The sequence below is a fragment of the Moschus berezovskii genome, chromosome 23, assembly GCF_049115385.1.
Source record: "Moschus berezovskii isolate FMDL1 chromosome 23, NW_MosBer_1.0, whole genome shotgun sequence".
Taxonomy (NCBI): Eukaryota; Metazoa; Chordata; class Mammalia; order Artiodactyla; family Moschidae; genus Moschus; species Moschus berezovskii.
Window position 1 is genome coordinate 43,307,076 of NC_142482.1, and position 17,425 is coordinate 43,324,500.

General features: G+C 39.6%; 3 protein-coding genes across 4 annotated transcripts in view; 2 read left to right on the top strand and 1 right to left on the bottom strand.

Annotated features, from left to right (window-relative positions):
* The window catches only part of SLC17A1 (solute carrier family 17 member 1), a 33,330-nt gene extending 29,889 nt beyond the window's left edge, over positions 1–3,441 (top strand). For both annotated transcript variants that reach the window (XM_088831492.1, XM_055407047.2), the window contains exon 11: positions 3,227–3,441. In XM_088831492.1, the coding sequence (XP_088687618.1) occupies positions 3,227–3,361 (135 nt within the window). In that variant the 3' untranslated portion in view covers positions 3,362–3,441. The remainder of the gene's footprint in view (positions 1–3,226) is intronic.
* The window catches only part of H1-1 (H1.1 linker histone, cluster member), a 263,156-nt gene that overhangs the window by 173,396 nt on the left and 72,335 nt on the right, over positions 1–17,425 (top strand). The gene's annotated exons all lie outside the window — the stretch shown is intronic.
* SLC17A4 (solute carrier family 17 member 4) overlaps positions 16,988–17,425 on the bottom strand; it is a 28,590-nt gene continuing 28,152 nt past the window's right edge. The window contains exon 11 of the mRNA XM_055406662.2: positions 16,988–17,134. Within this exon, the coding sequence (XP_055262637.2) occupies positions 16,988–17,134 (147 nt within the window). The remainder of the gene's footprint in view (positions 17,135–17,425) is intronic.

The window sequence follows — 17,425 nt, forward strand, 5'->3', positions numbered from 1 at the left end:
TGAAGCAAATGAAGGTAGGGCTGGAGGACCTGTGGAGTGGTCCCTCTTGATTAGTGTGTTTGGCGTAGAGGAAGGTAAGTGAATCCACTTGTGGAGCAGAGGGCAGGCTGGGAAGTAATTGCAGACACAATAATTTTTCTGGTTCTCCTCTTGAGCATTTCCCACTTCCTTGAAGTTAGATATATTTTATAGAACTTATTTTGACCAGTGACACATGAGAAAAAGTGATATGTGTTCATTCTGAAAACAAGCATTAAGAATCAACAGACCACTTTCTTGCTTTGATACGGCAACTGGCAAGTCAGAACAGCAACTGCGAGTCCATCAACTAGGAGCCAGGAATGAAAAGACATGGAGCATGGTCTCTAGCCAACTTGCTGCGAACCTCGTTGTTGCTGTTGACTTGTTAAGTTGTGTCCAACTCTTTGTGACTCCAGGCTCCTCTGTCCATGGAGTTTCCCAAGCAGGAACACTGGAGTGGGTTGCCATCCTTCTCCAGGGGATCTCCCTGACTCAGGGATCGAACCAGCATCTCCTGCATTGGCAGATGGATTCTTTATCACAGAGCTACTGGGGAAGCTATGAACCTTTGGTTTAAATAAAAACCAAATCTCTGCCATTAAAAGCCACTAATCCTAGTGAGGGGTTGGGGAGCGGGTATTAGTATCTGTAGGATAACTTACTGTATCTTGACCTATCTGGAGGATCTATCCAGAGTGAATCACATTAAAAAAATATAGAAGGTGTAGAATAAGTGGACTCAGGGAGAAGGCCCAACATACATTTAACTGGAGTTCCAGAAAAGAGAATAGGATCGAAGTTAAATTTGAAGAAAAAGTGATCGTTTTCTAGTTTTACAGAAAGACAGCAATTCACACCTTTAAGAAACCCAATAATGACAAGTAGAATAAACCAAAATCCACAGTTGCATACCTCATAGAGAAATTATTTATATAAAATACATAAATATTATATAAATAAAAATAAATATATAACACACATACCTAAAATAGACATAGAAACATTGAAACTTGTAGGAACTGCATAAAAAGATGAAGTAAACATTAACCAAAGATGATGATATCAGGAAAAAAAAGTTTAAGCAAAAATACTAGAAACATTGAGAATCAGCTACTTAACAGTGAAGTGAAAGTCGCTCAGTCATGTCCAACTCTTTGCGACCCCACAGACTATACAGTCCATGGAATTCTCCAGACCACAATGCTGGAGTGGGTAGCCTTTCCCTTCTCCAGGAGATCTTCCCAACCCAGGGATCGAACCCAGGTCACCCACACTGCAGGCAGATTCTTTACCAGCTAAGCCACAAGGGAAGACCTAACAGTTGCTTAGCAGTTTCAATTTCTCCAGCAAAACTATCTTGTTCAAGTCTTAGCTACTTACAAGATATGTGACCTGGAAACACTTCTTAACCTCAGTGTCTCTGGCTGTAAATACCTAAGATGACACAGAAACTTCACAGAGTTAATTACCACCTCAGATCATTCATGGGAGTATTAGATGTTTGTATTCAATGCATTACAGCTATTAGTAGTTTTATTCTCATATACTTTTAAATCAGGAAAAATAAAAGTGTATTGCTAGTTATCCTATTGTTTAGCATTCTGAAAATGCTAGCAAACACACCTGTCAAGAAAACTAAATTATTAATATACACCATGTAAGTGCAGAAGAAAACTACAACACTATGGACAGAGATTGTGATTATCTTCCTGGCAGGGGGTGGCAGGTGAAATCAAAGTTAGATAGCATAATGTGGAAAAAGCACAGTGTCAACTAATATTGCAAAACACCTATGAGTATTTTGAAAATTGTACAAAGTCCATTATGAAGAAGACTGCACACTTATTGAGCAACATCGTTGAAAATATTAGAAGGGAGATGCACATTAAATTTCTTGGTTGGACTTCAATTCCAAATGACAATAAATTCTTTTAAAATTATCAAAACTTTTTTTATCATTAAAATTCTAAACAAATCTTGGTTCTTTTTTTCTTCACTCTCTGTTTACCTATAAGCTGTCAAATTCGGCATATTTTAATTCTAGAAATCATTATAATTAAATATATTTAATGTCCAGTTTGGCAAGAAACATTTTTTTCAACTTCTACTCTTAATTATATTTTAAATGAAACTGGTAATGATTTGGTCACGTTCTGAAAAAAAAAAAAAATACATTCTTTATAATAAAGTTTCATCTCAAACCAGAAGGAATGGATTGATTTCTTTAAAAACACAGTGGTGAGCCCACTTGAAAAAAAATAATTACATTCTGTCCTCATATTTACCTCCAAGTTAATTATGGACGATAACAAATGTAAGTGAAGAAAGGATATAATAAAGATACTAAAGTAAAATAGTTAATAATTATTTAAACTTCAGACAGGACATCCATCCTTCAAAAGCATGACACTAGAGACCAAAATGCAATCACAATGGATTTTACATTTAACTGCATAAAATTTAACCTCAGCTGATCAAAAAGTAAGGGGCAAAGTGGTAAAACGAATCTGAAACATAACTGAAATTTAATGTCATCTTTGAGTATGGATGCCAAAAATAAATTACCTGTGCATAGAATTCACCAATATATTAAAATATATACAACATCATGATTAAGTAGGCCCTTTTCTAAGAAAGTAAACTGGCTCTATTTATTAATAAAATGTATTAATGAAAGTGATCATATTAATAGGCTGAAAGAGAAAATGTATCAACCACTTTTATAAATAAGGAAAGGGTATTTGATAAATCTTATTCAAAAGCATTGCTGTGTTTGTAATTAATCACCAACTTTTTCAAACTTACAGCAACAAAAAGTGAAAAACAACTTTAAAGAAATAAGGGGTGCTCTTAAAATTTTTATAAATCTAAACTGTGGAATACAAGTCAGTAACAGTTATAATACCGTCAAATATTTCCTAATATACAAACATGTTTATGGGATATTTCTGAATATAAAACCATATGCATTCTTGGCTTTAGCACTGTATTCATGCAATTTTATACATGAAAAGTTATATGTACGTAGACACAAACCATAAGTGAAATGGTGATTATCTTTGTAGAGTAAAATTTAACTTTTTGTTCCTTATTAGAATGTTTTGCTATGTTTGACTTGCATCAAGCCTATATTAATTTTAATACTCCATTTTATAAATGTTACAAAATACAATAGTTTATAATTGTTTGCACTTTAATTCCTCAGGATGCAGAATCTCCCTGGCTTAAAATCTTCCTCCTGATGATAGCCAATAATATGATAAGCCTAATCTTCTACCTTATATTTGCTAAAGCAGAAGTTCAAGACTGGGCTAAAGAAAGACAAAACACCTATCTCTGAAGGTAAGAAGTGATTCAATTAAGGGCAGGTTTTGAAACTGTGGATGCAGCATAGAAAGAAGCTAAATGGCCTCTGAGCAAACTGTGGGGTTGCTGACTGAGACGGGAAAAAATAAAGGGGTGCAGGTTCAGGGGAGTAGAGGGGGCCAGGTAAAGTCTGAAACTATTTGACGCCTTGATGAAATGGCATGCAGCCCAGCGGCTGTCCTGCTCTAGAATTCTTGAGAGATGTTGCGGCTAGAGATAGAAATTTGGGAGTATGGGCCTCTCTAACATTTAAAAGTGAGGAAGAGGGGGAGACTCTTGAAAGGGGAACTGAGAAGGGCCTTAGATGAAGTATGAAGGATGGCTGGAAAATGTGGCATCTCCGAAGAAAACTGAAAAAGGTGGGAATGAGTATCCACAGCAAACACTATCAAGGGGTCAAATTATGTAAGATTCTGAGAATTTATTAATGGGTTTGGCAAGAGGTACTTTAAAGATGATCCCGACTAGAATGGTTTTTCAAATAAATGATGGGGACAAAGGGTCCATTAAAGTTCAAAGGAGAATCTGATATTGTGCCTTTTTTTCTCTAAACTCCATCAGTGGTAAGTAAACAGTAGGAGAAATGTCCCTTTGTAGAATTAGTTTAGCTAATACATCAGTGAGAGTTGATAGATGTAGAATATCCCTGTTTTACAAACCCCATTGAATTAAGAGATCTAGGGTTGAGCATCAGGCTGTTATCACAGAGATAGATGTTCTGTACCTCCTGGTGCAAGAACACACCACCACCATCTTGCTAAAAAGATCAAAGTGACTGTGGTCAAACTTCTGGATACAGCTACTGTTCTGTAAAAAAATTAGAGAACAGAGAATATGTTGAACTAAATCCTAAGGATATCATCAGCAAATCCAGACAGCTTTATAATTGTCTTAAATGAATCATAAAGAAAAAGAAGAGTGATGGAGGGGGGAGTCTCTAGATTCAGAGACTGAAAAGACATACAATTTTTTAAAAATTGGCAAAACTAAAGTCTATTAACATGTGTGGGTGATAAATCTATAAAGACATGCACAGAAGATGTTATACCAATGTCAGGACAGTCATTACTTTTAGGGGGAGAGGTTGTGATGAGGATAAACTACATGGAAAACTGCTGAGATCCTGTGATAGTCTGTTTTTCGTGTCCAAGGTCATGATTAAAAGAGTGTTCATTGGGTAGAGACTTCGGGTTCTCTATAGAGTATCATGCCGTCTGCAAATCATGAGTTTTACCTCTTCCCTTCCAATTTGAATACCTTTTGTTTCTTTTTCTCATCTGATTGGAAATGGAGACAGCAAAATAGACAGCCCTCTAAAGGAAAGCAGAGAAATGGCATGGTACAGCAGGGAAATTTTATATGTTTGTTGTTTTAGAATTAGATGTAATAGTATATCAGCTGATGGTATAATCCAATAGTGAGGTTTCACAATGTCGGAGAGAGAATGCACATGCATAATTAAACCAGTTGAATTACCTGGACGTATATATACTATCTGAAACTCAGGCTGAAGCGGTGGCTGAGGCCCTGTCCACAGGGAACCCAGAAAGCATGGCACACAGGATACAGGTGTGCCCCGGTGGGCACTTATGGTAGAGCTCTCCTTGGAGATGTGAGCTTCTGCAAGGCACAGCCTAATTGCTTTACTCATTCAAAGTCATCCCAGGTCTTCCCCAAGGTCCTCTCTTCCTCTCCCTGAAGAAACTCATGACAGAGACAGGTAAAGGGGCCCTGGCCAGCACGCACATGTATACATCACAGATGAAGAGAGACTTGTCTTCCTGGTGCAGGACCCCTGGGCTGGGGAGCCCAGTGTGGGGCTCAGAAACACTCACTCCTTAGGGAAACCTCTGACTATTCTCCAGTTTGTGGGTAGCCCACCTGAGGTGATGGCACTTGATTATATAGTGAGTCCACCCCTCCTACTTGTCTCATTTTGGTTCTTCTTTCTGCCTTTAGTTGTAGATCTTTTTCTGATAGGTTTCAGTCTTTTTCACAGATGATTATTCTGCAAGTAGTGATTTTGATGTGCTTGTAAGAGGAGGTGAGGTCTTTCTATTCCCACATCTTGGTTGATCTGCAAGGTTTTCACTGAAGAGAGAAGTTGAGAGAAACTGAAAGAAAAGGAATCCACATTGGAAAAGGGTAAAATTATGATTATGAGTTGATGATACAACTGTTTACCTAGAAAATGTAACTGGGTTGGCTGGAAAGCTACAGAAAAAATAAGTGCATACTGTAAGTTTCCTGACTAACTTATTAATACAGAAATATTTTTTCATGTTGAACAGCAATAACTAGTTAACAAATTTATTGAAATTTACTTAGTTAGCAAAATTATTGAAATGATCCAAATGATGGTTGGAGGAAAATTTGATCATTATTAATCCAATATTAACTTGACTCAGTTTGCTAGCACCAAGAAATTTCCATAAATGGTGCACTCACAAAAATTCACCAAGATGCATTTATGCTCAAGATTGCTGATTAGAAATGGCAAAAATTTAGATCTGGAATTAAACATGTCTATCAGTGGCGTCTTTGTTAATACATTTTGTAGATGAATGGAATATAACTAGCAGTTGAAAAATATGGGATCTCATACAAATATTTTAATATAGAAATTACTGAGGCCATTGTGATGAATAAGCATGTAACAGCACTAGGATATATTTCATAGGCATTAGCAAAAGTTCCTCTTCTGTTTCCAAGGTACAGAGTGGGCTGCTGCTGCTGCTGCTGCTAAGTCACTTCAGTCATGTCTGACTCTGTGTGACCCCATAGATGGAAGCCCACCAGGCTCTCCCGACCCTGGGATTCTCCAGGCAAGAACACTGGAGTGGGTTGCCATTTCCTTCTCCAACAGAGTGGGCACATGCTATGAAAATAATCACACTACTCAGACCCTATAAATCTTGTTTGCATATATTTGACGTATTAAATACTAAAAGTTATAAGAGTTTTCCGTTATGGTTATTTCTACTCATTTCTGTTTATGTCCGAGTAGTCATTATTGAATATTCTGACATTGTATTACAATTTCCAAAAGATTTTGACAAGTTAATTTCAATTTTATAAAGCTATCAGCCTTTTCCATTTTATGATTTTCACTCTTAACTGACTTTCTGATATTGATATTGCAAGCTCAAACTTTGCACATTTGTGCTTGTTTTAGATTCCCAGGAATACTTTTTCATAGCCTTTAAATTCCACCTTTCTAGTCATTTCATTTATATGTGTTTGGTACCAAGGATATACAGTTGGGTTCAGTGATTTCACCCATTCTGAATGTTGTCTCCTACGTTAGCTGAGTTCCAACTGCCTTCATTCCAATTAGAAATAGACTTCATTTTCCGTCATTTTATATTCTCTCTGTCCTCCTTTTCTTCCTGCTCCCTTGCCTGCCTCTACTAATTTGGAAGGTTTATTAAATATTGTAAGTTTGGGTTGTGTTTCTACTCTAAATCTTCTTTGAAAATGTGGTCATTTCCCCTTACCTTGCCATATTCTTTTTCTGCCTTCTTTTCCCTTCCAAAATATCTAACATACTCGACTTTCTAATTACTTTTCCCTGGCGAGGACTGATTCTCCCAGAGATTGTAATTCCTCAAACATGTTGTGGATAGAATTTCCTCAGTATTCCTGTTTACCTGGTCGCTGTTTCCATCTTCCCATCGGACTGCTGCTGGAGAGCCAGGAGTTGAAATCTGCTTTTCAGAACCTAGGCAAGACCCTAGACAGCTCAGGAACGCAAGCCCCGGTACTGTGATAGTTCCGGAGACATTTTCCTCAGCCTTGTCTTCTGTTTTGATGTGCAACTGTTGTTTCTTCCCTCACCTACATCTTAAAGGCCGTCAGCCGTTAGGCAGTGCACCGGCGTTGTATTTGCAGAATCGGCGGTACTTCTCACATCGGTCAAACTGACACGCTGTTGCAAAGCTGGTCAATCTCCACTTCCCATCTTCATTTAAGAAACTGAGGGAAAAGAAGAAAGAGCTGCATCACAGCCACGTGTTTCTCCTCCAACCCAGAAGCCACAGCTAAAGGGCATCAGTTCAGTTCAGTCGCTCAGTCATGTCCAACTCCCTGCGACCCCATGAATCACAGCATGCCAGGCCTCCCTGTCCATCATGGGACGCCACAATTGCAAGGGTCTATCTGGTTCCTCGGAGAAGGCAATGGCAAGCCACTCCAGTACTCGTGCCTAGAAAATCCCATGGATGGAGGAGCCTGGTAGGCTGCAGTCCGTGGGGTCGCTAAGGGTCGGACACGACTGAACGACTTCACTTTCACTTTTCACTTTCACACATTGGAGAAGGAAATGGCAACCCACTCCAGTGTTCTTGCCTGGAGAATCCCAGGGACGGGGAAGCCTGGTGGGCTTCCGTCTATGGGGTCACAGAGTCGGACACGACTGAAGTGACGCAGCAGCAGCAGCAGCATCTGGTTCCTAGATGCACTTCCTCCTGGTGGAAGTATATAGCAGCCCTTGGCCCTGGGGCGTTACCCTCTCTTACTTCCAGAGGAATGCACCTACCTTTTCAGTCTGGTATACATCTGAGAGTTGATTTCTGATGTCACTTTTTCATTTGGTTCTCATTGTTTTGAATTTAGCAAATGGCCCTCATTGTTTTGAATTTAGCAAATAGTCCTTGTTGTTTTGGGCATGATGTAGTTCTCCAGTCTTTATAATTTTTTGATTTTGCATCTTTGAATATATTTCAGTGGGTTCCAGATATAATAGTTGTGTAAAGGGACATACATTCTGCCTGTGAAGTCCTTTAGAGCAAGGCTGCTTTTTTGTGATGGGCCTCAATTCGGAATATAATGCAGAGAACTCCAAAGGAGAACAGTTATGTTGAAAGTCATCAAAGATATTTAAAAGTGTGTTTATGATCATATATATGCTCCTTTATTAATTTATTAAATAATGAGAACTACCAGCCTAATAGAGCTACTGTAATTTCAAAATAGTGTTGAGCAAAACAATGTATTTTGAGATATTGAGATATTAATTACTGTAATGTCATAAGAGGGCTTCCCTGGTGGCTCAGAGGTTAAAGCGTCTGCCTCCAATGAGGGAGACCCGGGTTCGATCCCTGAGTCGGGAAGATCCCCTGGAGAAGGAAACGGTAACCCACTCCAGTATTCTTGCCTGGAGAATCCCATGGACGGAGAAGCCTGGTAGGCTACAGTCCACGGGGTCGCAAAGAGTCGGACACGACTGAGCGACGGAACGGACGGACGGACGGACGGAATGTCATAAGAAAATATCTGTGATTTCATATGGTATCAGTCATCAATACTGCTAGTACTGTGGTTTGTTACTTACATTCATAATAGATAAAAATGTTGAATTTCAACCAGAGGTTGGGGATATAAAGATGTAACTTTTTCTATAAAGTTCACAGATCTGAGATTAAAGCCCCTGCTTTCTAATATTCAACCAGATAACAAATTTGTGCAGCATTCTTTATAAGTACTGAGAAGTCAGCTACATCATCAGGACTTCTAATTCTAGAAGAGCTTTACATTGTGTTGTGTGTGGTGAGGTGTGTGTTTGGGGGGTGGAATGGGGAGAGAAGATGAATGATATATGTATTCTGAAAGTTAAGACAATTCCAAGTCCTAATTAATAGACCATATAGAACATGAAAGGGGGTAGCACGGCAGTATCCAGGAAAGTTGCTTTAGCTAGAGGTCCAGGAGGTGACATTTGTGTTCAGTAATGAGAAGAGCCTCATGACAATCAGGGGAAAGAATGCTTCAAGTATCAAAAATAAGCAAGGCAACACCCAGAGGTGGGAGTGAACTGAGTCTGCCTAACAGGGAGAACAGAGTGTGATGGGGCTGGAATCTAGCGAGTGGCAGGAAATGAGATTTGGAATTAGTAAAAAGTCAGATCCTGTAGTGCTTGCAGATCATGTGAAGGACTTGGTTGGAATTTAATTCTGTTTATAATTGAATCAATTAAATGCTTTTGAGGAGGGGAATGACTTGCCTGATTAATGATTTATAGAGATCCTCTGGCTGCCTTCTAGAAAAAGGTCTCTAGGGAAATGGGTGGAGGCAGGCAGACCAGATTGAGGCTGTTCAGAAGTTCATTGCCAAAGATGCTGGTGGTGTGGACTAGGATGGAGGCAGAAAAACTAGTGAGAAGCAGTTAGATGCAGTTAGATGCAGACTCTGGAGGCAGAGCTCGACAGACATGGCAGGGAGATTATGGACTGTGCAGGAGAGAGAAGAATCTTAGGATGGGACCTAGACCTCTGCATTAGCAACTAAATGAATCGGGAAGTATGTTACACAGAGCTCTCAGAATTTCATTCACGGTGTGTCGTCATACTTGTCTTTGCCACTTTACTGTTTTCCGTAGTGGAGATGCTGTTTAACATTTCCACCAGCAATGTCTGAAGGTTCCAATTTTCTGCATCCTTGCATTTATTCTTTTCTATTTTGTTTTTGTTTTATTATATTCATCTTACTGGGTTTGAAGTGGTTTTGGTGTGTATTTTCCTAATGATTAATGGAGCTTCCCAGATGGCTCACTGGTAAAGAATCTGCCTGCCAAGCCAGGAGACCCAGGTTTGATCCCGGGGTTGGGAAGATCCCCTGGAGAAGAAAGTGACAACCCACTCCAGTATTCTTGCCTGGGAAATCACATGAACAGAGGGGTCTGGTGGGCTACAGTTCACGGGGTTGCAAAAGAGTTGGACTTCACTGACAACTAAACAGTGATTAATGATGGTGAGCATCTTTTCATTGCATTATCAGTCATTTTTATATCTTCTTTGAAAAAATATTTATTCAAGTCCTGCTCTTTTTTTCAATTGCTTTTTATTGTTGAGTTTATATATTCTAGATACTAGATCTTTATCAGATCTCTGATTTGCAAACAGTTTCTCCCATTCTGAGACTGTTTTTTCGCTTTCTTAACAGTGTCCCTTGGCCGCACAGAAGTTTTTAATATATATGAAGTCCACTTTATCTTTTTTTTCTTTTGCTGCTTATGCTTTTGATGTTATATATCTAAGAAGCCATTGCCAACTCTGAGGTTGTGAAGATTTATCCCTATGTTCCCTTCTAAGAATTTTATTGTTTTAGCTCTTACATTTAGATCTGTGATCTATTTTGATCTATTCTAATTTTTGTAAATGGTGTGAACTAGGGATCCAAATTCATTCTTTAGAATGTAGCTATTCAGTTGTCCCAGGACAATTTGTTAAAAGACTATTCTTTCCCCACTGAATGGTCTTGGCATCCTTGTCAAAAATCAGTTGATCATGGTCACATTGGTTTATTTCTAGACTCTGAATTCTATTCCACTGGGCTATGTATCTATCCTTATGCTAGTACAGCCCTTGTCTTGATTACTTTTGCTTTGTCAAAAGTTTTGAAGTGTGAGTCCTCTAACTTTATTCTTCTGTTAAAAGACTGTTTTGGCTATTCTGGGTCCCTTGCAATTCTGTATCAATTTTGGAATCACTTTGTCAGTTTCCACAGAGAAATTGCTGGAATTCTGATAGAAATTGCATTGAATCTGTGGATCAGTTTCAAGAGTTCTTCCATTTTACCAGTGTTGAAGTCTTCCAACCCATAAACATCAATTTTTTTCATTCATTTAAATCTTCTCTCATTTTTTTCAACAAAATTTTTTACTTTTTGAGTATAAATCTTACATTTCTTTTTGCTGAATTTATTCCTAAATGTATTCTTTTTATGCTACTGTAAATGAAATTAGTTTAATTTTTGGATTGTTTGTTGCAAGTCTGTAGAAACATGACTATTTTATGTGTATTGATCTTGTACCCCAAAACTTTCCTGAACTCATTTATTAATTCATACAGTTTTTTAGTGATTCCTTACAATTTCCATATAGAGGATTACGCCATCTGTGAATATAGTCTGATTTCTTCTCTTATAACCTAGATGCCTTTTATTTCTTTTTTAAATGATTTTATTTATTTATTTTTAGCTGTGCTGGGTCTTCGCTGCTACATGAGCTTTTCTGTAGTTGTGGTCAGTGGGGGCTACTCTCTAGTTGTGTTGTGCAGGGTTCTCATTGTAGTGGCTTCTCTTGTTGTTCAGCATGGACTCTAGGGTGCTCAGTCTTCAGTAGCTGCGGCTCCCAGACTCTAGAACAGAGTTGAATCACACAGGCGTAGTTGCTCTGCAACATGTGGGATCTTCCCTGATTAGGGATAAAACCTGTGTCTCCTTCACTGGGAGGCGGATTCTTTACCACTGCCTTCTAAAAGAAGACCCTGCCTTTTATTTCGTATTCTTGCCTACATGCCCTGTCTAGAACCTTTAATAGGATATTGAATAGAAGTGGCAAGAGTAGACGCCTTTGTCTTTTTCTTGATCTTAGGGGGAAAACATACGTTTTAAAATTCTTTCTAAACCTGTCTCCAACTCCATGCTCACAAGGTTTTTACTTTTATCTAATCCTAAATGGTTTTAGAACCATATGGCTTTTAAAAAATTCATATCCTGAATAATATCTGTAATATACCCTAACACCTCACTTTGGAATTTTATAGCTGTTGTACATGGCCACCTGTAGCTAGACTTCAGTATAACATTGTTATACACCCTATTAGAGAATTAGTCACCATACATTTGGCCAAATATAGGCCATCCCAGAAAAGAGGAAATAAGAGAAACCTTTATTTCGTCCAATGGACTATGTGCACTTAAAGCAGTGACATTTTGGTGAGGGATACCAACTTTTTTCTCAGTCATAGGTGAAATTACCTGTGATACATAGCATTTTCTCTGCTGTGGAAAAAATGAATCAATATTGCCTACATTAAAGAAATGTTTATATTCAGCTAACATGTAGACACACATGTGGGCTACTTATTGAGAGTTATTAGGCAGTGTAACTGTTTCTACTGGGAAACCCAGAAAATGTCTACTTGTATGAATGGCCATGTTTCAAGTGTGCCTTCCTCATTGTTGCCCAGATAGGCTCCCTGATTGATCCCCAAAGTAAGCACCTTGGACACTTTCCTTTTTGGGGTTTCAGAAAACATTACATCAGATGAATTAATCTGGACACCTGCTAGCCAGATGAAGCTGGGTTTCCATCCAGTTTTCCGGATAGCACTGTCACAGTTGCCACAGGTTTTGGTAGCTTGCTCTTTGAAAGGACTGGGATGCTTCTGAGTGGGACCAGTGTGTGTGGTTGGTGGAGGGTCACAAGAAGTTTCATTGTCATTTTCTTTGTAGTAATATTAGTTACAGAGATTGGGAATTTGGTCAAATACAAAAAGCGTGCCTTGTGAATGCTGTGGATAAAATGTGTTCTTATTAGGGAAGAAGCAATATTAGACTACCTGCTTCCCAGACCCCAAGAGCGTGCAGTGTCTTTGTTTTCAGGTTACAGCATAGGTCTAGAGCAGGTGGTGGGTGACTCCATACCACATGCCTGGACCTATCAAGATATTGACACGGAAACTTGTGAGAGTAGGGACAAGGAAGGAGGACAAAAATCACACTATTTTTAAGTCAAGAGGAGAGAGTGTAACAAATACCTAGGATAACCCATAATTCGGACAAAGGAAACAACTTGAAAAAATATACTAAGCTGGACTATTCCTTCAAACTGTTGTATAAAACTTTATGTCCACTGGATATCAGGACTTAGCAGTGACATTGTGTGTGCTTTTGCTTTCTCTACACAACTTAGTGTAAAACAGAGTGTTTAGAGAGCCTGAGATTAAACTCCTTATTGTAGGAGAGAGGGACCAACACCTGAGTTGGGACTGAGGGTCATCGACTTCCAGTCACCAACCCAAGGAGGAAGATGGCATGGAGATTCCAAGGAAGCCAGTCCCCACACCCACCTTCTGCCGCCACGCACACGCTGTGGCCATCTCCTTTGTCCATTGTTTATAACACATCTGAAATTTAAATTCAGAGTTATTTGTTTTCTACTCTGCATTAATTGCTTTATAAAAGATAGTGAAAATAAACCAAAAACAAGCACAAGAAGATAAGATTTTATTCTAAGACTTTGTGAAAGAGCTTTTCCACAATTTGCAGCTCTCACTCCTCCATGTCCTAGATGTATGGGCTACTGGAAAATTGAAGAAAATGTCTGTGCTTAAGGACAGCCTTCAAGTAAGGGACAAAACTATTAGGGTGGCCAAAAAGTTTGTCCAGTGTTAAGTAAAAATAAAAGACATGTTTTTGTTTAATTTTCAGCAAGAACTTTATTGAATAACGTGTTGAATGAACAAAGCTTTTTGCCAACCCAATGTAAGTCAGGCCCTGGGAGAAATCACTTGTTTTCAGAAGCAACTAAAATTGACAGATTAGAAACAAACAAAAGGGCCTAGAGAAGGAAAAGAGGTGAATAAAGGCAGACGTGGTTGGCTCATAAATAACCAAGAAACTATGCCCTGATGGCAAACATCTTAACCATTACCAATGAGGGCCTGGAGTTGACTGTGTGACTGCCATGGAATGGAGCAGACTTAGTCTCTCAATATCTGAATATCAGATGAGATAAGGAAGAGAGTCCATGTGTGTAAGTGATTCTATTTTGTAAAACAAAGGGAATTAAAGAAAAATTGGATCTAAATAGGATCCTTTTTTCTCCATCATTTCTCTCCTAACTTATGTCTCATATCACCCCAAAGCCATTTCATTGTTAACTCATACAGGGATTCAACAAGTATTTTACACACACACACACAAGTTTATTAGCACTTACTGTGTACAAGATGCTAATATCTTCTGTGTTAAAGATATTACAAAATAGTCTATGTCATGGTTCCTAAACCTTAGAAATTTACAATCATACTAGGTAGAGGGAACTGTCATAAATGAAGCAGTTGTGGAGTTATGTGTAACACTGGCATTACTCTGTGGGAGGTGATCACCTTGCCTGGCTACCTACAGGGTATCTTACTACTTTTTGGTCCTCTTATCTGACAAGAGCACTTTAGACCTTTCTCTTACCCCTTCCAAATAGGAGGCAACATAGAATAAAACCACTTGGTGGGCCTTCCCAGCTCCCTCCTGCCACCAATCTTTTCTTATTTTATACCATATTTCTAAAATGTTCTCTCCATCCACCTTCTGAATCAATTAACTATTGTTCTTCAGATCCTAGCAAAAAATTGAAACTTTGTTATGGGGGCCCTTCCTCATCTTCAGACTCATGCATTTGCCTTTATCATTCACTCTCATAGCCTAGTGTACCTCTCATGATTTCATTCCACAGCCATTGCACATTCATTTATGTGGTATTTTGATTCAGAGTCATCCACCCTCCTGAGAAGTTGAAGCTATATCTGGTTTTGGTCTCTGCCATTGCCCCATGTTATGTGTGGATGAATATTTATTTAGTGTTCATGTTGCCCACATGAGGGATTAATGAAAGCATATATTCCATACACACTCTCCAGATATTCGGATGGAGTCCAAATGGAGTCCAGCCAGCACAGGAATTGTACTCATTTTTGGAAGACATGTTAACAGGTGAATATTAAATGAGGCCCTCCGAAGGCAGGTAGAATTCCAGCATAGGAGCAGAGCAAGGACATCAGAGACAAGAGTGGCGGCATGAACAGGTGTTGGAAGGAATAGGGGAGAAACAGACAAGGTTGGTTTGCCAAGATTCAAGGGATCTGCATGGTGCTGCAAGCCAGATGTGAGGCAGAGGTCACGATGGCCAGAAAGAAGGAAAGAACTGACCCTGGACAGCACCCCAGCACTGCAATATTAAGAGGGGTTTCTGATTCCAAAGCTAGCCTCCATAGAAAGCAAGTTGTCTGAAATCGTTGCAGTCTACTACTCCACCCCATTCACTGCAAGTATGTTTCTTACTCTTGTTCAAATGGGTTCAGTCATTTTTTTAAAACTTTTTATTTTGTATGGGAGTATACCTGATTAACAATGTTATGATATTTACAGGTGCACAGCAAAGTGACAGCCATGTGTGTGTGTGAGAGAGAGAGAGAAAGAGTGTGAGTGTGTGCATGCATGCTCAGTCGAGTCTGATTCTCTGTGGCCCCATGGCCTGCAGCTCACTAGGCTCCTCTGTCCATGGGATTTTCCAGGCAAGGATACTGGAATGGCTTGCCTGGGGATCTTCTTAATCCTGGGATCGAACCTGCATCTCTTGCATCTCCTGCATTGGTAGGCAGATTCTTTACCACGGCACCACCTGTGGATTCGGTCTTTATTGTCCATTCTGCTTTGACATTTTTCACCTGGGCATCCTATTCAAGCCAAGCCTTAGAATGGCCCTGTATTCCTCCTTACTTAATTCCCTGCTGTGTCTTCCTGGTCCAGGACTTTGGATTTATACACTGTGGCTTCCATTGTTTGGGGCTTTCTTTTGATAATAGTGCTCAGGATTCATGTTCTGGATCTTTGGATACAAGTCCTATTGTGACTTCATTCCCTGGGGTTCTGGTGTCCTCTTTTGCTTTGGTGAGAAATTGTCCTCTCGCCTCTCTAGCTTATATCTGGATAACTAAATAAAAATTGTTTCTCTATTTACAACACACTCACAGCAAATGTGGGTTTTCCACACCAAGCAGTTCTCCAGTTCTCTGTGGACACCAAGATCCTACCTAATTCAATTTTGAGAACAGCTATTCAGACACCAATCAAAATAGTGGGTGCCCAAGGTACCCAGACTTCTGTTTGATTTGTTTTCAGAACTCAGGGTCCCCATGGCCCCTCCTCGAATTTGATAATTTGCTAGAATGACTCCCAGAACTCAGGAAAATTGTTTACCTACTGTTAATGGTTTATATACTAAAGGATGCATCTGAGGAACAGTCAAACAGAAAAGATGCATAGGGCAAGCTATGTGGGAAGGGATGCAGGGCTTGCATGCCCTCTCTGGGTGCACCATTCCCAGAACCTCTGTGTGTTTACCATCCCAGTAATCCTCAGAACCCCACTGTTAGGGTTTTTACAGAGATTTTATTGTGTAGGCATAATTGATTAATTCACTGGCCATTGATGAATATCTAAATCTTGAGCCCTTCTCCCCTCCCCAGATATGGGATCGCACAGTTGAAAGTTCCAACCTTCTAATCAAATCTTGGTCTTTTGGCAACAACCCCCATCCTGAAGCTATCTAGAGCCCCCAGCCCCCAGTCATCTCATCAGTATACCATAAAGACACCTTGGTCACTCCAGAGATACTGAGAGTCTGTCTTAGAAGCTCTTCTGTCTGGAACCAAGGACTAAGACCAAATATTATAATAAAGATTCTCCTCTCTTTCCTATCATTCAAGAAATTAACAAGGGTTTTAGGAGCTCTGTGCCATCATAAGAAATATGTATTTCATCTCTACCAAATATGTTGTAATAACAGTGAAAAGAGTGGAGAACACATAGAAATTCAGACACACCTATCCTCTCAGGAGCTTAGAGTTAAATAATTAACCTTCCCCTTACCAACCCTTGTAAAATCTCCAGGCAGAATTTTCAGTATGACATAGCTGAGGTCTCAGAGAAGATACTGGAAGTAAAGTCAATTCAAGTTGAAAGGCTAATTAGTCAAGCAGGTATGAAAGGGGAATGTCCATGAGGGCAAACAGTGAACTAAGTGCTGGCATCTGAGGCGTCACTCGGTTCGCTCAGAAGTGGGTGCATGTCTGCATTTAGCCCAGTCCTGCACTTCTGCTTGGCCAAAAATGAGGTAGAAAATCAGGCCTAATATGCCCACAGCAGCTGAAAGCAAGAAGACATTTCTCCAACCAAGCTCTGGATCCTGGAGGCAGGAAACCACAAGTTATCAACAGTCTCCTTGTTCTTGTCCATCCTGCTGCAAAAAGGCTCTGGCACCATGTTCCACTGACCCCACCCCCAACTCTGCCCTAGATTATATATTCCTGGTTGTTCCTAGAATTTCTGGTGCCCAGGCCTTTCCCTCTGCTGGAATGTTACTCCCCTCAGGTAGCCATTTGTCCCGCCCATGTGCTTGCTTCCCATTCTTGCTTACTTCCCATTCTTCCTTTTTCAACCACCCCTTTTAAAACTGTAACCCCACCCTCTCTTACAC